The sequence below is a fragment of the Jatropha curcas genome, chromosome 1, assembly GCF_041381405.1.
Source record: "Jatropha curcas cultivar XTBG-Jc1 chromosome 1, XTBG_Jcur_1.0, whole genome shotgun sequence".
Taxonomy (NCBI): domain Eukaryota; kingdom Viridiplantae; phylum Streptophyta; class Magnoliopsida; order Malpighiales; family Euphorbiaceae; genus Jatropha; species Jatropha curcas.
Genome location: NC_143151.1, coordinates 11,886,987 through 11,909,028, shown reverse-complemented (window position 1 = coordinate 11,909,028; position 22,042 = coordinate 11,886,987). Strand labels below are relative to the sequence as shown.

At 36.5% G+C, this 22,042-nt stretch overlaps 1 protein-coding gene, 1 long non-coding RNA gene and 1 other non-coding gene across 3 annotated transcripts; 1 reads left to right on the top strand and 2 right to left on the bottom strand.

The window, feature by feature from the left end:
• The first annotated feature begins 5,872 nt into the window (after positions 1 to 5,872).
• On the top strand, positions 5,873 to 5,978 carry LOC149499012 (small nucleolar RNA R71). The gene has a single exon (XR_016318989.1). It is a non-coding gene; the product is annotated as a small nucleolar RNA R71 (small nucleolar RNA).
• A 4,551-nt stretch (positions 5,979 to 10,529) lies between these two features.
• Positions 10,530 to 12,228, bottom strand: LOC149499011 (caffeic acid 3-O-methyltransferase-like). The gene is made up of 4 exons (XM_089721614.1): positions 11,798 to 12,228; positions 11,265 to 11,575; positions 11,081 to 11,145; positions 10,530 to 10,826 (listed from the first exon to the last, which is right to left on the bottom strand). The coding sequence occupies exons 1-4, from the start codon at positions 12,226 to 12,228 to the stop codon at positions 10,530 to 10,532; spliced, it is 1,104 nt and encodes a 367-aa protein (XP_089577740.1).
• A 4,781-nt stretch (positions 12,229 to 17,009) lies between these two features.
• On the bottom strand, positions 17,010 to 18,827 carry LOC149499010 (uncharacterized). The gene is made up of 2 exons (XR_016322735.1): positions 17,239 to 18,827; positions 17,010 to 17,172 (listed from the first exon to the last, which is right to left on the bottom strand). It is a non-coding gene; the product is annotated as an uncharacterized LOC149499010 (long non-coding RNA).
• Positions 18,828 to 22,042: the final 3,215 nt, after the last annotated feature.

Sequence of the window (22,042 nt, the reverse complement as noted above, 5' to 3'; positions counted from 1 at the left end):
ACCCCACCATTATAGCCCCTTTGTCGGCTCCAGCCACCCTTGCAAATTTTTGGCATAGCCAATATCCAACATTCAACAAAACCCCATTTTCAATAGCCCACAGAAAATATAATTCATTTAAACTTAACACCTCATCGCTCTCACTCCTTCCAAATATGGTATTATACAAGAATTTGTGAATGTATCGCAAGGAAGGTTTTTTTAATTTGGATGCTTTTGAATATCTAGGATTATAATTTACTTCACCTGTAAAATTTTGCCAAGCATTGTGTGCACTAAAATCACTAGATACTCGTATCCGGCTATTATCTGTGGGAAACCCAAAAATGTGGCTAATTTCATTCACAGTTAGTTCAAAATCTTGACTAAGAAGCCTAAAGCTAACCCTGCTTGGTGGTGAATCAGGCAAAAATGGGATAAAAGCGTGATAGGAACTTAGAAATTCTAGAGTTAGAGGTGCATAGACTAAATCCTTCATATCAAGAAATTGCCCCCACCCTATTCTCTTAAGTGGTTCTAACACAATATCTCTAAGACCCACTTGTGCTAAAGCAGCCTCATCAATAAATCTATTCGGTAAAATAGGTCGAAGAGATAATTCTGTGTACCTTTCTTGTTGATCGGATGAGGCAAACTCGAATGGAAGTGCAGGAGGTGAAGGAGGTTGAGGAGCCGTGGAGGATCGCGTAGTTGAACGCTTTCTAGCACCAACGGAGGATGCGGGTCTGGTGCGTTTGTATCTAGGAGGCATTGTTGAAGTTGATTATTTGAAAATTTTGGGTTGAGAGTGTTTGATTTGAGAGAAAAGGGAGAAGAAAAGAGAAAATTTGAGAGAAAAGGGTGACGGCTAGGGCGTGCGAGATGGAAAAGAGAGGGTTTGAAGGCATGCTCTTTAAATAGGGGCGCCAATTAATAAGTGGGTCTGATCGTGGCACGGCCATGCTGATGAGCACGGCCTGGGCGTGCTTTCCTCTGACCTGCAAAACAAAAGAAAAGGCGTACCTGACACGGGCGTGCTGATGGGCACGCCTGGGGCGTGCTGTTCTCTGACCTTCAAGTGTCAAAACTCTGGAAAAATGCACGGGCGTGCTTCGGGGCACGCCTGGGCGTGCTGGCTTCTCACCTCATGGCACGGGCGTGCCATTTAGCACGGCTAGGGCGTGCTCTGTTCTGGATTTCCACTTTTTCCTACAAAAATTCTAACTAAAACAAAAGAACACTTATGGAGAAAATTTGGGGGATTTGACAAATAAAATAGACAATAAAAATAAATAAATGGACGAAAAATTTAGCAAGAAAAGTAGATGGGTTGTCTCCCACAAGCACTTTTGTTTAACGTCGTTAAGTTCGACGCACTTATCCTAGTTTAGGCTAAGCAAGACCAATTGTACTCTTAATGGGTTCAAAGTTTTCATTATGATAGCTTCTCAAACGTTGAGCATTTACCTTGAAACTTCGATTCGACTTACCATCCACTATTTCAATCGCGCCATGAGGAAAGATTTCCTTGATCGTGAATGGTCCAGACCATCTAGAGCGCAACTTACCAGGGAATAACCGGAGCCTAGAGTTATAGAGCAACACCTGCTGGCCTACCTTTAGATCCCTCATGATAATGCGCTTATCGTGCCATTGTTTAGTGCGATCTTTGTATATTTTAGCACTTTCATAAGCATGGAGGCGCAATTCATCCATCATGTTTAGCTGTAACAAGCGTTTTTGTCCCACTTCTTTGGCATTAAAGTTAAGAAATTGAATGGCCCAAAACGCCTTATGTTCTAACTCTACAGGAAGATGACAAGCCTTACCATACACCATGCGATATGGAGACATACCTATAGGCGTTTTGAATGCCGTTCTGTAGGCCCATAGAGCATCGTCTAGCTTTTTGGACCAATCCTTTCTTGATTGTCCAACAGTGGTTTCGAGGATCTTTTTGATTTCTCTATTAGTGACCTCTACTTGTCCACTTGTTTGAGGATGATATGGAGTACCTACACGATGAGTGACACCATATTTTGCAAGAAGGGAATCTAAATATTTATTGCAAAAATGCTTACCTCCGTCCGTGATTATTGCCCTAGGAGTACCATGCCTTGTAAAAATGTTTTTCTTGATGAAGCTCATTACACTTTTGGCATCGTTATTTGGAAGAGCAACAGCCTCTGCCCATTTTGACACATAATCCACCGCCACTAGAATGTATTGATTTGAATACGATGGCGGAAAAGGTCCCATGAAGTCCAGACCCCATACGTCGAAGATTTCGACTTCAAGGATGCTATTTAGGGGCATCTCATGTCTCTTCGAAGTGTTACCTAACCTTTGACAACAATCACATAGACGAACATAGTTATAAGCATCTTTAAAGAGATTAGGCCAATACAAACCACTTTCTAGTATACGCGCAGCTGTTTTGCTTGCTCCAAAGTGACCTCCACATTCCATTGAATGGCAGAATTTAAGGACACTTTCTATTTCAGTTTCCGGTATACATCTTCTGAAAAGCTGATCACTGCAATACTTGAACAAAAATGGCTCCTCCCAATAGTAGAATTTGATATCATGAAAAAAATTTTTTCTTTGTTGGTAAGAAAAATTGGGAGGAGGAATTTTGCAAACAAGATAATTAACTATGTCAGCGTACCAGGGGGTTTGAGCATTTGCTACTAGAAGGAGTTGCTCATGGGGAAAGCTTTCATTGATTTGTAACTTGCTTGTATCTTCTTCCCCCAATTCAAGCCTGGAAAGATGGTCAGCAACGAGGTTCTCGGTCCCCTTTTTGTCGCGAATTTCTAGGTCAAATTCTTACAATAAAAGTACCCAACGAATGAGTCTCGGTTTTGCATCTTTCTTTTCCAGCAAGTATTTGATGGCGGAGTGATCTGTGTATACTATTGTTTTAGCTCCAATTAGATATGCCCTGAATTTGTCAAAAGCAAAAACAATAGCCAACAATTCTTTTTCCGTAGTTGCATAGTTTAATTGCGCATCATTCAATGTGCGACTTGCATAATAAATAACATGCAACTTCTTGTCTTTTCTTTGTCCAAGAACAGCTCCTACAGCATGATCACTAGCATCACACATTAGTTTAAAGGGTAAAGTCCAATCTGGTGTAGTGATGATCGGGGCTGAGATTAACTCCTTCTTCAACCTGTTAAAAGTATCTAAACACTCCTTGTCAAAATCAAAAGGAATATCTTTAACTAGTAGATTGCAAAGAGGTTTAGTGATTTTTGAGAAATCCTTTATGAATCTCCTGTAAAACCCTGTATGCCCAAGAAAACTTCTTATACCTTTCACTGTGTTAGGAGGAGGTAGTTTTTCAATTACCTCAATTTTTGCCTTGTCTACTTCAATCCCTTTTTGAGAGATTTTATGCCCTAAGACAATACCTTCACTAACCATGAAGTGACATTTTTCCCAATTTAACACAAGGTTAGTATCTTCACATCGTTGCATTATAAAGATAAATTATGAAGGCATGCATCGAAGGAAGAACCAAACACAGAAAAGTCATCCATGAATATTTCAATAAATTTTTCTACCATATCTGAAAAGATGGACATCATGCATCTTTGAAAGGTGGCAGGGGCATTGCATAGCCCAAAAGGCATTCTCCTGTAGGCAAAAGTACCATAAGGACATGTGAATGTAGTTTTCTCTTGGTCTTCAGGAGCTATAGGTATTTGGAAGTATCCTGAATAGCCATCTAAGAAACAATAAAAAGGATAACCTGCAAGTCTCTCAAGCATTTGATCAATAAAGGGAAGGGGAAAATGGTCCTTGCGTGTTGCTTTATTTAGTTTTCTATAATCTATGCACACACGCCAACCTGTGACTATTCTTGTGGGGATTAGTTCATTGTTTGCATTAGAGATAACAGTCATACCTCCCTTCTTTGGAACAACTTGGACAGGACTTACCCAATTACTGTCTGAAATTGGATAAATGATGCCGGCATCTAAGAGTTTGATGATTTCAGCCTTGACTACCTCCTTCATGTTTGGGTTCAGTCGCCTTTGATGCTCGATTGAAGGTTTGTAGTCTTCTTCCATCAAGATTTTATGCATGCACACACTCGGTCTTATTCCTTGTAAATTCGAGATAGACCACCCTAATGCTTTCTTGTGTCTACGTAGAACCTGCAACAACCTTTCCTCTTGATCAAGCGTTAAGTGAGAAGAAATAATAACAGGAAAGGAATGGTTCTCTCCTAAGAATGCATGTTTTAAATGAGATGGAAGTTGTTTTAGTTCATGCTTAGGTGGTTCCTTTTCTTTTCCATTCAGGATGCTTGGTTCATTAATGTTATTTTCGACATGCAAAGTGTTTTCCACACATTCATCAACAACATCAATTCGGAAACAGTCCCCATAGTCCATAGGAAGTTTACAAGATTTAAGTACATCAAAAACAATCTCTTCCTATCCAACTCTTAAGGTCAACTTACCCTCATAAACATCAATTAATGCTCTTGCAGTTGCAAGAAAGGGCCTTCCCAGAATTAGAGATCCTTCCCTGTCGTCATCAATGTCAAGAATAACAAAATCAACAGGAAAGATGAATGTACCTACCTTTACAAGCACGTCTTCTACAATTCCTCTAGGATATTTAATTGAACGATCTGCTAGTTGCAAAGACATTCTTGTTGGTTTGAGCTCTCCCATACCTAGCATCTTAAAAACTTCATAGGACATAAGATTAATGCTAGCACCTAAATCCGCCAAAGCCTTTTCAAAGTCAAGATTACCGATGTTACAAAGGATAGAAAAACTTCCTGGATCTTTTAACTTTGGAGGCAGTCTGTTTTGGATAATTGCACTGCACTCCTCGGTTAACATTATCGTTCCTTGATCATCAATTTTTCATTTCTTGCTCAGGATATCTTTTAGGAATTTAGCATAGCTAGGCATTTGAGCAAGAGCTTCAGTAAAGGGAACATTGATTTGAAGCTTCTTAAACACATCCAGAAACTTGAGGAAGCTCTTGTCATCTTGTGCTTTCTTTAATCTTTGTGGAAAGGGAATAGGAGGAACATAGGGTTTTACCTTTTCTTTTTCCTCTAAGTCAATGATAGGCACCTTTGGTTGTTCTTTTTCTTCCTTTTCTTTCCTTGGTTGTTCATCTAATTGTTTGCCACTCCTCAAGGTGATAGCCTGCACTTGTTCTTTTGGATTCTTTTCAGTATTGCTAGGTAACGTACCTTGAGGTCGAGATGCCATCATATTTGCAAATTGCCCTAGCTGAATTTCCAAATTTCTTATTACAGCCTGCTGGATTTTATGGTTTTCCCTGGTTTCATTCATGAATTCCATGTGTGATTTGGAAAGAGCAGTGAGGAGGTCATCATGAGATTTCTTTTCTGGAGGATGGAACCCTGGTGGTGCATTCAAGGCATTGTTAGGATTACCATAGGATAGATTAGGATGATTCCTTAACCTGTTATCATATGAATTTGAATAAGGGTAATTCTTTCTTCCTTGATTCATCACATAGTTCACTTGCTCCAAAGTTTGTGGATTTAAAGAGTCCATGATGCATTCCCCAATTCCATGTTGTCCATTGCACCTATCACAAATTTGCATAACAGAATTTATAGGATTAATAGTTAACATGTCCAATTTCCTTACCATGTTATCTACCTTGGCATTAAGTACTGTAATGGCGTCTGTTTCATAGACTCCCGTGGTTCTTCTTCTTTCGGAATTGTTTTGGTAGTGGCTGTTGCTTGCCATTTCCTCTATCAACTCATATGCTTCATCAATTCCTTTCTTTTCAAAGGATCCACCTGCAGCTGCATCTAAAGTAATTTTGATGTTAGGAGATAATGCATTATAGAAGGTTTGTACCTGTAACCATTTGGGCAAACTGTGATGTGGGCACTTTCTTAACAAGTCCTTGAATCTTTCCCAAGCTTCATACAAGCTCTCTTGATCATGATGAGCAAATGTCATTATCTCATTGCGCAACTTGGTGGTTTTTGAGGATGGAAAGAATTTAGCTAGAAATTTTTGAGCTAATTCATCCCATGTTGTAAAACTTCCAGCGGGACATGATTGTAACCATGATCTAGCTTTATCCCTAAGTGTAAAAGGGAAGAGTCTTAATTTGATTGCATCTTCAGAAACACCGTTTTGTTTGAAAGTGTCACAAATTTCCAGAAAATTGGTGATGTGAGCAATAGGATCTTCACTAGGCAAACCCCCATATTGGATCGAGGTAGAGAGCATTTGGATAATTGCGGGTTTAATCTCAAAGTTATTAGCTTCTACCCTGGGTCTAGTAATACTTGAGGTTGTCCCATTCAGATTAGGTGTTGTATAATCCCTTAAGGTACGGACCGGATGTTGAAGTGGTGGCCCGACTATGTTTTCGTTCTCGTTTTCGTTGGCCATGTCTGCTTGTTGTTCCAGTTTTATTTCTTGTGTTTTTCTTGCAGCGTTGAGCCTTCGAAGAGTTCATTCAATTTCCGGATCAAAGATTAGAGGTTCAGTATTTGTATTCCTTGATCTTCTTTGCATAAAACAACTTGGAACAGTACTTAAAAGAAAATTAAATAAAAGAGTGTCTAAATTAACAATAGGGTAATTTGTATTGATATTGATACGCCAATCCCCGGCAACGGCGCCAAAAACTTGATAGCGTTTTTCACAAGTGTACGAAATCGCAACAAGTAATATAGAGTAAGAGAGTATCGTATCCACAGGGATTGTTTATCAATTACCAAAATTATGTTAACCTATTATTATTTAGACGATGATAAGAGAGATTCGCTGTAAGGTAAAAAAAATTTAAAGTAAAAATAGAAGAGATCAAACACAAAATTCAGGTGAAAAGAAATCAGAGGATTAAGCTACTAGGGAATTTGATTTCACTTAATTCTATCCAGCTTATTCTATTAGTTCATTAATCAACTTTAATTGTTCAAGTAGGAGAAACAACCCTAAAGTTACTAACAAGCTCTCCCGATTTATTGTTAGCTATTCTAATCCAGTTTAATTACCTATCTTTAATAGTGAAATTAAACATAAATCAGATTATTAGGTTTTGTGGTTGTTTTGTGAGTTCACAACTTAATACTTTATTAACTTATGAAAACCCCCCTTGAGTCAAACCTTATGGCTTCCGCATCAAGTTATTATTCTCAAGTAAATTATTATCTTTTTCATATCAATAACCCTTCTCCCGAATGTGATTATTGAAATAGCTCAATCCAGGGGAAATAATTTCTGTCTGGAAGCCTTAAGCACAATAATAAGTTATAACAAGAACAAAGAAAAATAAATCTAATATTATAAACTGGAATCGAATTAAATTACATCAAATCTCTAGTATAAGAGTTTAGCTAGACATAGTAATTAAATTAAATTCAATCATACTTGAATCATTCATCATATTTAAAGACAATCAATAAAGAAAGAAACAAGATGAAGAGTTTAGAATAAAAACTGTATCACAACTATGTTGATGGCTTCCTTGAATCTTGGCACAATTATTTGATGCTTGAAATCTTTGAGAGAGAGAAAGAATTATGTAAAGAAATTGCATAAAAAAAAACGAGATTCCCTGTTATGAGAAGTTCCTTTCTTTATATAGAGTTCCTGAAGGCAAGTCTGACTCCTTTTAGGAAATAGAATCCTTATTTAGTGCAAAATCCTTTATAGGAGATCATGACTGTTTAGGCTCTTGATTTCTTCTTGATTAGGACTCCTTTTTCTCCAAGAATAGGTCCAGGTCTTGTTTAGTGTGTTTAGGAAACTCCCTGAAGTCGGCCCATGTGAGAAAAAGCTTGATTTGCGTATTAAATTCACGCTGGTTCCGCCTGCACAGCACGGGCGTGCTTCATGGCATGGGCTGGGTGTGCTTTAGTCTGGAAGTCTGGCTAGTGAAGCACGGGGCGTGCTAGGTAGCACGGGCTAGTGAAGCACTGAGGCACGGGCGTGCTACAAAGCACAGGCAGGGCGTGCTTTTCTCTGGAAGTCTGCCTAGAGTTGCCATGGGCGTGCTATGCTTGACACGCCCTGGTCCCATTGTGGCACAGCCGTGCCTTTTGACACTCCCTGGCCGTGCTCTCTTCTGTCTCTCCTTTGGTTTCCTTGGCTTCTAGCACGGTTGAGCCTTTTAGCACGGCCTGGGCGTGCTAGAGGCTAAGTGCCTTGTATTATAAAGATCTTTTCTGCGCCAAATTCCTACAATTTTCTCTTAGATCAAGCGGATTAAAGATCAAGGAAGCTTTTGAACACAATTATATTAAAAGTGATTTAAAATCAAATTAAAGTAATAAAAGCTTACTAAAATTCTAATAAAAACTATATTAAAAACACTATAAAATTTACACTTATCACTACCAGTAGCTACTTTTTGCATAATTTTCTATAGTTGCAGGTCTATTTTATACAGACTTGATCTTATTAAACAACATTGGTCTTACTCTGAAATGAGCCAATAAAGTACCCGAAGTAGGAATTTCTAGCTTAAGACCTCCTTCAAGCGATCATATTAAATTCCCAGATGATTAGTCTTCTTTCTACTGAGATGTGAAATAAATTTCCTAAAGATTTTTGACTCAGAGCATCAGCTACTACATTAGCTTTCCATGCATGATATTGAATGGTACAACCATAGTCTTTAAGGAGTTAGATTCATGTGAGTTAGGCTTACTGCGAGTCTCGAGGCCTTAAGCTTACTTGGGTCCTAGTGCCGGTCTGGCTCATGGTTTTGGATCGTGACATTAACAAATTGGAAGCCTAAAACATATAGCCCAAAAAGAAAAGAAGAAGCAACATGGAAGAATCTAGACCTACAGCAATAATCTCTGTGGAATGATCTTGTAATAGATCATCTGGACCAAAAACTGCATCATTTTAGAGAAGCATTGCATCTGGTTTTGGATGCAGCTCCCATTTTATTATTTTATCATTTCTTTTGCATGATATGGGCGGTGAAAATCAGCTTTTCAAGACCAAGTTGTGCAAGTGGGTTAAGTGGACCAATCCTAGCTAACTGTGAAGCATATATAAAGGAATCAAAGAGAAGATTGAGAGTTTGGACTCTCTTAGCACCTAGTTGTGCCACACAAGGAGAGAGCCAATCAAAAGTAGGTAGCCACACAAAGAGAGACAGCAGCTGATAGTGTTGTTACAACATAAAAGGAAGCAAAGGGAGAGTGGCTAAGTGCCAAACCTTGAATAGTTTGACTTATATTTTGTATGCTTATATTTTCCTGATTTAATATGTATGAACTTAATGCCTGTGGATAAGATGGCCACATATTTGCATGATATTAGACTGACTTGTATATTGGAAAATTGACTTATTAGTCAGATCTCATGGGTTAAACCTAGAAAATTAGACCTATGGATAGGCTGAATTTCTTTGAGGGCCAAAGGACTAACACAAACTCATTGGATTTCAATCAATGTAGTACCGCAAAAATAGGTACCATTTTGATTTTAACACGTCCATTTAGCCTTGAAAGAGGAACTTGGATAATTCTGGTTAGTCCTCCTTCAGGAATAGATATAGTCCATTTAAATCAACTGTTCGTGGTTTGCACTAGAACTAATAGAGATCCGTAGCTAGATTGTCTCAACCATTTAATTTCTTGAATTTACTTTTGATTATCTCTACTTACAATTTTTAATTTGTATTTTCTTCAATTTAATATGCAATTTAGTTTAATCATTATTCCCTATATTGCATCTTCCTAATAATTGTATTGAAAAATTAATAGCCTATTCTCCAATCCCTGTGGATCCGACAACCCTTTTCTATATTACTCATACGACTTGTGCATTTGCAGAGCACATTTCCAATCGAGTGAACAAGTAACAAATAGTGCAATACAAATAGCAATTTACCAAGTATTGCATTTATAGCATTTAACTATGTATGTACAAATGCAAAATGCAGGTGGGTGATGCGAATTATTTAACACTATTCACTTAGATTTTGTATTGCACTAATCCTAATTAGAAAATTGATTAATCTTCTTGAAACACAAATTAAAACAACAAAAATACCATGGAAGAGGAAACCATAAATCCACCATATCATTATATAAACAAAATTCAGTTATGTAATAGTAACATTTTGAATCACATTTCCTTAATTTCTATACCTTTTAATTTTCCTTTTTCCCTTTAATCCAAACACAAGAGTATAAAATAATAAAGAAAAGTATCAATTATTTTCCCTCCCTATTTTCCTTTTTTTCCTAATCCAAACATGGTATAGAAGTTAAAATGTCCTTTCAAAAAGAATATCAATTGTCCAAATGAACTAGTTTTGATTATTAATTTTGTTTTTAGGAAGCTTGACACTCCCATTGCGTTCAAGAACCATGCACCGAAAAGAATTATTATTCTGCTGATTGTCAAAGTGCAATCAAGAAAGGCTATTTTATTATTTCATGAGGTTTCTTATTTATTAGCAGCATGGATTGTACAAGTACAAGAGTCTAGTTGTCGGCAGATCTTCATCTTATTTATAGTAGGCGAAATCCATAAACCATCACATTCATCTCACTTGTATATTTCCATAACCCAGAAATTGCCAATATGACACTCGAGTTTGAGACCGCTAAATCCAGCTTTTGTAGCCAAGGACTCATATTGGCTCCTACTTCGTTCTTTTCCATCAGCAGCTTGAGCAAGCATAATTAAATCAAACTGGAAAGTGATTCTTGTTACTTCATTAGTATCAACTGTTTCTGGAACAAGTTGTTCCATTACAATTATCTTCCCATCATCCGGCAGAGCAGCATAGCAATTCTTCAATAGCCTCAAACAACGGTCATCATTCCAATTATGAAGTATAAACTGATTTTTTTTTTCCAGAGGAATAGAAAAGCCAATCAAATGTCCATGACAAAATGAAAGAAAATGAATAATTAATTAGAAAATGAATATTTTGGATCATAATTAGAAGCAATTTTATTCACCGATCCAATAGTCACTAACCCACGAACCTTTTTCTACTTCTTATCCAAAATCTGCTGTTAGTAATAAGAATTAATCCTTAAGAACCTATATAATAGATAAGAAAATGTATATGTGTCAAGCAATCAAATCACCTTCAACAAAATGGCTTCTCCTTTGGGAACTTTCGTAAACATATCTCCACTGATGTATTGAACACCTATACACAGCATTATCAAAGAATGTTGAATTTATATAAAATTTCTAATTCGAATTTGTGATTAAGTAATTTATAAAAGCATATAGTCACTCTTTCTTTGTGATTTTTTGTTTTGTTACCGGAATACAGAGGTGCATCTTGGATAACATGAGGCAAATCAAAATTGATAGCTTTGATGTTGGGATATTTAGAGGTGATCATTTGAAGCGTGAGTCCAAGCCCTCCTCCAACATCAACCAACTCTTTAAGATTCTTGAAGCCTTTATACTTATCTAAGATATTTTCCATAAGAAGACGAGTCAAGTTTATCATTGCTTTGTTGAAGAGTTCATTGAATTGGGGAAATTTGGCAGTATATTCATACACGTGCATTTCATGGACCCTGTTAAATGGAACTCCACCTTCAAGAACTGCATCTTCTAGGCCATACCTGCACACTCAAAGAAATAAAAACTAGGCATATATATTATCTTGGCAAACCATTATATTTAATAATTTATTGTTTTTTTTTTTTTTATTACTGATTACTTTTTAATTGAAGTCTGAATTCATAATTCCCAATTATTTTGCAAATGTTTCCAATAAGTCAATAACACTATAGCAAAGCATAATCGTAAAATTCATCGGTACTTCAAATATATTTTCAACTGACCAGCTATCCATGAAGGCCTTGCAGTGTAGCAAATGCATTGGAGGAGCGAGCGACGTGTTTCCTTCGCTGTTCAGAAAATATTTGGAAATGGGTGCTAAGCCATAGAGCCAGTTTGTGCTGTTGTTATCACCATCTAGCTTGTTAACAGAATTGGTGCAAGTAACTACAGAATAGGTAGCAAGAAGGCGTAGGATGCGATCCAACATTTGTGCTGCTTGTGGATTTTTAGTAGGTAATTGTGATGCAATCTCTTTAGCAGAGAGATATGCTCCCAGTCCTGCTCTGGATATTATATCTAGGAGTTTCAGTCGCGTTGCAGCATTCATCGCCATTGTGAAGACAAAAGCACATGATAATCGCATAGCGTAGATCAAATCCTCTTCTCCTTTACCTTGAGTGGTATACTCTCCAAGAGATTCAGTTGAAGCCATCAGTTTATGTTGTTTAGAAAGAATGAGAAGGAAATGGAATGGGCGACACATATAAATGTTCGATTAAACACCTTAGTTTAACTACTGACCTTTTGTACATAAATATTTCAGTTTGAAAATTAAAATAATTACTAATTTATCCTTATATTTTACCATAATGAACTTCAGTATTCTTATAGTTTAAAAATAGATGATTTTATACCTCCATCCAAAGCACTTAATGTCAATATGAAGCAAAAAGTCAACTGTAAAGAAGACAGATAATTAAATGAAACTATGAATCTATTCGGTAAAATTAATTATTTTAATAGCTGTTAGATATTTTAATAACTTTAGCTATTAACTATTTTAATACGCCGCCTTAACTTAATTTTTTATAAAGACGCTATTTTTTTTTTTTTACTTCTAAAAGTTAGTTAACGTCTATATCAATCAAGCTACTTGTTAAAAGATGGTGGGCTAGCTAAAAAGGTGGTGGGTCGTTAGGACCACACTCTTTCATCAAACGCCCCCTTTGCTATGGTGGGCTAGCTAGACAAAAGAAATAGGGGATTATTAATTATGGCCTAATGTATCAAAGTAGTTCTATTTTCTTTTGCTGTACAGAACACTTTTTTCTTTTTTCTTCAACTAAACTCTTCAAAACAATGCCATTTTATGTTCGCAAAAAACCCCTAATTTTTCTTTCTCTTCGCTCTTTTTATATCAAAAGAAAACCAGATAAATCCCTTTTTAATGATTTAGCCTTTCTCGTCAGCCTCTATCCCCTTTGTTTCCAATATTTTGGCTGCCTTTGTTTTTGGGCCAGTCTTAATCGGTCATATGTGAACTATCTACAGGTTACAAAGTACAAATTGATTTTGTAGTAAAAACATCCTTGGATGTGTTGTGTGTTCTGTCTATTCTCTTCTCAAAATATCATTTCTGACTTTTGAGTTGAGTGTTTGTGTCCTTTAAATTTCCTCATATATGTTGTTAATTTTAATCTTCTACTCCTATTAGGAATAGGTCTACATGCATTGGGCTTATATTTTACTTATTATATTTTTTTAAATTTCAACGCAAATCGTTGATTCGATGCGATTCATGCCGATTCGTGCAATTCGCTTCCAATTCAATGTGGTATCTGATTCGCCCTTAAAATATGTCTCGTTTTACCTTAAATTTGATAGGAATCGTACGATTCGTATCGTGAATCATAGGATTATAACAACAATTGTGTTGTGTACTTCCAGATTTGAGCAATTTTCATTCCTATAGATTTTGTTGTTATATTTAAAGAAGAGAAAAAAAATAGCTATAAAATGATACATGTTCAATTATTTTTTATTATCTCCAGTGACAAAACAAGGAAAAAACATAAAAAGAATGAGATTTACTTTCCTAATCGGGTCCATGGCTCACCCGTAGACCAAACGAATGAAAATAAAATTTTTATTGAAACCAGTAAGTGGATGTAACTTTTAAAATTTTTTTTTTATTTTAATTGATTTGGTCTATAGACAGAGTCATGGATCCAGTCTATTACACTATCTCCCATAAGCCAATCCAGTAGCAAGAGAATAACTACTCATTTCAACTGCTCCTGGTAAAAACTATAATATTCTTGTTTTTTCCCCTTCAATATATTTACTGAAACAAATAATGTTTAAAGTAAAGTTCTACAAAGAAATGAATGAAATTCGCTGGTACTACTACAATTAACTTATTTCCAACAATTGGAAATTGAAACTTGAAACTCCAATGTTGGAACCCAATCAATCAGGAAGAAAAATCTATTGAGAAATCGGTGTTTTATGCTTAGATTACATAGTTGTATTTAGTCATTTCTGATCATAGCCTAACATGCAGGATCTAATGCACTGAGATAACCTTATGTGTTTATAACCGTATTACCTTACTCCTTAATTGCAGAACTTGAGTTCCTAAAGAAAAGAAGTTTGCATAATTAAAGTTCAAATCTTTTCAAAAATTGTTGGAACATTAGAGGAAAAAGAATGAAATTATTTCAATATCTATTAGAATGATCAAAGTATAGTTAGGTTTTGGAGATGAAAGCTAGGTACATTCCACCAAGAGAAGATGTTGTTATGCAAAATGAAGTTTAATATGCTTGTTGACCTTACTCTGTATAACTGCTCCTATCTAATGCTTGTTGACCTTATATGTCTTATGTTGGGCCAAGGTACCACTTGCTTAGCTCTGATACCACTTGTTGGACCTCAGGTACCACTTGCCTCAGCTCTGATATCAGTTGTTACGCCCTTTCAACCAATTAAGAGAAAATTAACGCAGCGGAATAATCAACATTGTGATACACAGAAATTTATAGGAGAAGTTAGCGAATGAACTGTGCATTCACAGCCTAAAAACGTGCTACTTTTGTTGAGTTTCTTTGCCAATCTTAGAATTGCTTTGCCAACTTTTGTTAACTTTTCCCTCTTTTCCCAAACAAGTGTGGGTCCCACATGTCGGAGGGACCCACAACACCTTACATGTAGTAATCCTGATATTAATTATAGGAAGCTAATTAGTAGACTTAAGTTTGCATGACTCATATTAAGATGAGAGTGAAATTGCCTCGTAATTCCTTGTAAAAGCATAGAAGAAAGTTCCTCTTAGTCATTCATTACCTTTGAAGTGACATCAATGTAATAATAACTTCATTTAGATTTAGGAGGTAAAAAAATGTTGCGTCAATGAAGTGATAATCTTCGAAATATTTTCTGTTATATTCCTATTATTAGTTATAGATCAACACTTTCCTCTTAAGTTTTAAGAGGTTCTAATGGATGGTGTTAGAAGTGTGGACTTACTTTTGCCTGCTTTGCATTGCATATTCTACTTCAAAGCTTTATTCCAACATCCGGAAGCTTTTGAATTTTCTAATCATCTACCCAAATTTAGACATCTTTTGGCATTGCTGCTGCAATTGTTGAAAGTAGCAATGTGCTATGTGTTCTAATTAAAGACAACTGGAATTGGTTTTATGGTATGTATGGCATTTTCTTTCTACAACATTCTTGAACATTTTAAATATAGTGTAAAATTGTTTCTTTGTATAAACATCTTTCTTTTTTTTTTTTTTTTTGGTTGTTAACAAGATGGTTCAAAATGCAATGCTAAACATTTCTTACATCGTAAGATCAGTTTCTTCTGATCATATAACCAAGTCATTTGAAGTCCTAGCATTTCCACTAAATCCATCTCCTACACACCTTTCATATGTCCATCAATAACTCATGTCATTTTTTTTGTGTTCTGCAAGATTTTTAAGAGTTTTTTTTTTTCTGATTCAATATCGTTGTATGTTCTTTTATTTATGAGAATTTTCCATTGTTCTGTTTCTGCGCAATGAGGATTCTGATCATGAAAAAGAGAGAGTAGTTGGTACTCTGCACTCTGTGGACATGTTTGGAGAAGTTGGTGCACTTTGTTGCAGGCATCCAAAGCTTTACATTTCCAACAAAAACACTTTCCTAAATTCCTGAGACTAAAAGCAGTTGTTCTGGTAGAAAGTATGCAGACTAAACAAGAAGATTATGTTGCTAAAATAAAGAATTTCCTTCGGGTAAATTTAAATGTCGATTTACGGAATTGTCTTCTCTAAGTTTTCATTCTCTAAGGTTTGATTTTAATATTTTGCATTGCAGCATCACAAAAAACTTAAAGATTTGAAGATTGCAGAATTTCAGGATGAGGGTGGAGAAGAAGATTATCCAAATATAGCTGTCAATTTGTTGATTGTAGCCAAACCTCAATACCAAAATATCTAAAGCAACATTTTCACAAACATCGGCTATGCATGTTCATCTGCATCAACAAACCAAATAATTAATTGAAATCAAACTCTTAATCCAACTGAATTTTGCATTAAACACCATTGATTCTTCAAAGAAAACGAAAAATACCGCTTGTGTTATCCAAAGAATCAATAACTTGCATTGTGTGATTTTTGGCCGTCAAATAAGTACATGAGATCGTTTTACTTTTCTTTCTTTTAAAAAATAAAAATTAAAAAGAAAAACAAAAGAACCGGTCACCCAAATCTGCTATATCAAGTTCCCTTCACACGTTGAGCATGTGTAACATTTCACTACCAATACAGAAATTCACTTATCTGTATGGAAGAAAAAGCCATCAAAAGATAATGAGCTATGACTGAACAAACATCGATTAGAAAGTATATTGCTTAATTCCGTGAAACCAACCAGCAAACAGCCCCAGTATAAATAGGCCAAGAAACCCCATAAACTATAAGATCTACATGCTTCAATTTCCACAGAACCCTAGGAGAAATATGATGAAAATCTGCAAAAAGGTCAAGACTTCAAGGAAGCAAAAAATGAGATTTCTTTTAATCTCTAATACCATTCAGAGTGAAGACCCGGGCAATTTTTCATTTATGAAGATTCATCAGAGTTTCAAGTGAAGTAATATAGAATGAGAGGAATAAAAGAATATAAAGAGCAACTTTGTCCATTAATAAAATTTGCTCTGTTAATAACTTATATTGCTCTATGGGGCTTCTGAACGAGTATGAACAGCCTAAGGGCCAACACCAACAGCAAAGCAAAGAAAGAAGAATCGAGAAGCTGCCGCCCTAACCAAAAGCAAAAACCCTAAAAATAAAACACAACATTTCCTATTTATATTAAACCCATATAGCATACCCGTTTCACTTAACCCAAATCCATGTAACAAACCCATCAACCCATATTGTACAGCTGTAATTTTAATTCAGTTACAATAGACAGTATACAATACAGTAGGGCCTAGAGTAAGCAAATACAGCACCCTTGTAAATATAAATAGTACTCATTGTACAAACTTCGGGTAATGAGAAGAGATATACAGTTTCTTCATTTTTGTTTGTTTTCTGTTCATGGTATCAGAGCCTCCTCTGATATTTGAAGTTTTAGAGCTTTCTTCAAGCTTCCTTTCCTGAAATCAATGGCAGAAATTTATGATCAAAACAATGAAAACACAAATGTGCAATCAGAGACTTACAAAGTTTCTGCATCTGAAAATTCAGCTTCAAATCTCATCAATATTTCCTTGAATGGCCGGAATTTCTTATCATGGAACAGATCCATGACCATAGCCTTGAAGGCCAGGGACAAATATGAATTTGTCACTGGTGAAGAACAAGAACCTGCAGCTGGATCTCCATTGAGAAAGAGATGGCAGAGGATCGACAATCTGGTAACATCTTGGATCTTGAACTCTATTTCTAAAGATCTAGTTGAAGCATTTTTGTATTATTCCAGTTCCAAGGATCTTTGGAATGAATTAACTACCAGGTATGGTGAATCAAATGGACCTATGATTTACCAAATAAGGAAAGATATTTCAATAACTGTGCAAGGTAACCAAACAATAGCAAATTACTACACTAAATTGAAAAAACTCTGGGATGAGTTGGCTTGTTTAAGGCCCATTCCCAAGTGCACATGTGGAATTGCAGAAAGGTGTACCTGTGGAGTTGTGAGAGCAGCCTCAGATCTAGATAGAGAGGAGAAACTTATGCAATTCCTCTTAGGACTGAATGATACATATGATAATGTTAAAAATCAAATTCTGCTTATGGATCCATTTCCAAGCATGAGTAAGGCCTATTCAATGGTACTAAGTGTTGAAAAACAGAGGGAGGTGAATACTGCAATCTATGACTCAAGTGAGAATAGCAGCGCAATGTATGTGCAAAAATCAAACTACAATAGTAGAAACACAAGTAATAGCTCCAGATCTAAAGTTGACAAGCACTGTGATCACTGTAATGGAACTGGCCACACTAGAGAGACTTGTTTTAAACTGACTGGTTATCCAGACTGGTTTGTTGAACTCAAAAAGAAAAAGAAAGCTCAAGCACATTTTGGACGAGTAGATGATGAACAATCAATTATTAAATCAGGAGACAATGAGAATGATGTATCCAGAATGGTGAGAATGGAGGTCCAGCGTGCAATCAAGGGCAAGATGCAGTATGATGATAAGGCAGAGGATACACCTGTAGCTAATGCAGTCAGTTTTGCAGGTATTGTTTCTCATTTTCATTATAATGTGCATGATAAGTATGATTTAGTTCCATGGATTGTTGACACTGGTGCAACTGATCATATGACATACATGCATCATCTGTTTCATACATTAACCAAATTACCTAAACCAAGAACAGTGACTTTACCCGACAACTCCACTAGAACTATAACACATGTTGGCAAAGTCATAATGCATGACAGATTGGTATTAAAGGATGTGTTATATATACCAACATTCAAATGCAATTTATTATCTGCATCAGCCCTTGCAAAGGACAATGCACTATCGGTGAAAACACTACCTAACCACTGTTTGTTACAGGATTTGCAGACTGATGAAGTAGTAGCGATTGGCAAGTTGTTTGGAGGCTTATATTTTCTTGATAAGAAGTGTTTTGTACCCATTCCTACCACTAAAGCTTTACACACTTGTACCAAACATGATGACCATTTGAAACTATTATGGCACCTTAGATTGGGTCATATTTCTATGGCTAGACAAAATCATGTAATAAACTCAGATACAAACAGTGGTTCTTTTGAATGTAATGTTTGCCCCCTTGCAAAGCAACAAAGATTGCCATTTTCTCCAAGCTGCAATATTGCTAAAGGCATGTTTGATTTAGTACATATTGACCTATGGGGACCCTATCCTATCATTTCTTTGACTGGTGCTAGATACATGATTACTATAGTAGATGACTATAGCAGATACACATGGGCCTACATGTTACCAAATAAACAACAAGTCCACTCAATTCTTGACCATTTTATTAAGCTAATAGACACCCAGTTTCATACCAAAATTAAAACAATAAGGACTGATAATGGCACTGAATTTGTAAATCATATAGTAAAGTCATTGTTCCTTTCTAAAGGAATTATACATCAACTATCTTGCCCTTATTCTCCACAGCAAAATGGAAGAGTGGAGAGAAAACATAAAGAAATTTTGAACATTGGAAGAGCCCTCCTATTTCAGGCTAAGTTTCCTAAGCTTTTTTGGTCTGAGATTCTCCTATCTGCTGTTTACCTAACAAATAGAGTGCCATCTGCACTCTTAGAATGGTTAAGCCCTTTTGAAAAACTGCACCAAATACAACCAGACCTTAAACACTTAAGAGTTATTGACTGCTTGTGTTTTGCAACCAATACTAACCCACACAAAGACAAGTTTGACCCTAGAGCTAAGCCATGTGTATTATTGGGTTATGGGGCTCAACAGAAAGGTTACAAGTTATATGACATGCACTCTAAGCAGATTTTCTACTCCAGGGATGTTGTATTCAAGGAAACTGTTTATCCTTTCCATCACAACACACCTTTTGAGTCATGTACTTTTACGATACCAGACTGTTTAGATAACACCAACCAGGAAACCCCAGAACACACAACCACTATACCTGAAACACCAACACCAACAACACATGACAACATGATTAATCTTGACCAAACAAGACAACAATTTCCAACAGCTGCTGAACCATACATACCAAATAACCAGACAGAACCTACTCAAACTTTACTACCGGAACAATCAATTCAACCACTTAGAAGAAGCACAAGAAATTCAAGACCACCAACTTGGATGACAGATTATATAACCAATTGTGCTAATTCAAATTCCACACATCCCTTACTCAACTCACCCTATTCACATGCATATGCATCTTTTGCATCTAATGTCAACAAAATCCATGAACCTTTATCATATAATCATGCTATTTCTGATGAAAATTGGGTACAAGCAATGCAAACTGAACTCAAAGCTTTAGAAGACAATGGTACCTGGATCTTAACTGAGTTACCTAAAGGGAAGAGGGCCATCGGATGCAAGTGGGTCTACAGAGTCAAATACAAACAAGATGGGACCATAGACAGGTATAAGGCTCGCCTGGTTGCTAAAGGGTTCAATCAAAAACTGGGCATTGATTACAATGACAGTTTTTCTCCTGTTGCTAAAATGGTAACTGTGCGAATCCTATTTGCTCTAGTAGCTAAAAACCAATGGACTCTTCATCAACTTGATATTAACAATGCCTACTTACATGGCTATATTGATGAGGACATCTACATGCAACCTCCAGCTGGTTATTCTAAAGCTTCTAAAGGCCAAGTGTGCAAATTGACTAAGTCACTTTATGGACTTAAGCAGGCTGGCAGAATGTGGAACCAGGAGTTGTCAAACACATTGATCCAGTACGGTTTTCAACAGTCAGTGAATGATCACTGCCTATTTACAAAAGGGGCAGATACTGACTTTCTAGTGCTTATTGTCTATGTGGATGACATTTTAATTGCAGGGCCTAACATTCAACTTATCTGCAACATTAAGGAGTTTCTCCACTCTAAGTTTACCATTAAGGACCTAGGTGATGCCAGATTTTTCTTAGGAATTGAAATCCTACGGTCCCCTGATGGCGTCTACTTATCACAGCAAAAATTTATTCAAGACATGCTGTTAGATTCAAACATACAGCAAACAAAACATGCATCCACGCCATTGGTACAAGGTCAAAAACTTCAAGCAAATATGGGCCCATTACTCACAGAACCAGACAGTTACAGACGTTTAGTGGGGAGATTGCTTTACCTCAGCTTCACTAGACCAGACATTACTTACTCAGTCCAGCAGTTGTCACAACACATGCAAAATCCTTGTCAGGGTCACATGATAGCTGTTTTTCATCTTCTCCGCTACTTAGCTTCCTCCACAGATCTGAAACTGTTCTTCCCCACTTCCTCTACGCTTGATCTTCAAGCATATTGTGATGCTGATTGGGGGGCTTGCCCTGACACTCGACGGTCCCTCACAGGCTATTGTATTTTCATCGGTTCCTCGATCGTGTCATGGAAAACAAAAAAACAACAGGTGGTTAGTCGTTCCTCTGCTGAGGCGGAATACAGAGCCATGGCTAATACAGTGTGTGAAATCATTTGGCTTGACAAAATATTAACAGATTTGCGGGTAAAAATCAAAAAGCCAGTACCTTTATTTTGCGACAACCAAGCAGCACTGCATATTGCCGCCAACCCTGTCTATCACGAACGCACCAAGCATATTGAAATCGACTGCCATCTCACTCGACACTACATTCAAACAGGCCTTATCGACCCACAGCATCTTCCTTCCGACTCACAACTCGCTGATTTCTTCACCAAACTCTTACCCATCTCTAGATTTCGAATGATGACTGTCAAGTTGGGCTTGGTTTCGTTCCCCCCGCTCCAACTTGAGGGGGGCGTGAACGAGTATGAACAGCCTAAGGGCCAACACCAACAGCAAAGCAAAGAAAGAAGAATCGAGAAGCTGCCGCCCTAACCAAAAGCAAAAACCCTAAAAATAAAACACAACATTTCCTATTTATATTAAACCCATATAGCATACCCGTTTCACTTAACCCAAATCCATGTAACAAACCCATCAACCCATATTGTACAGCTGTAATTTTAATTCAGTTACAATAGACAGTATACAATACAGTAGGGCCTAGAGTAAGCAAATACAGCACCCTTGTAAATATAAATAGTACTCATTGTACAAACTTCGGGTAATGAGAAGAGATATACAGTTTCTTCATTTTTGTTTGTTTTCTGTTCAGCTTCATTTGTTTGATCACTGTCTTCCAGGTTTGTCTCATTGGCTGTCACATGATGCTATTGGAATTGCTCATATATATCAGGTCCTGCTATTAAGGTTTTTGCCTTCTTCTTTTTACCGAAAAGAAAAATGATTATAGAATACAATTGAATTCTAAATTTAGAATAATTTT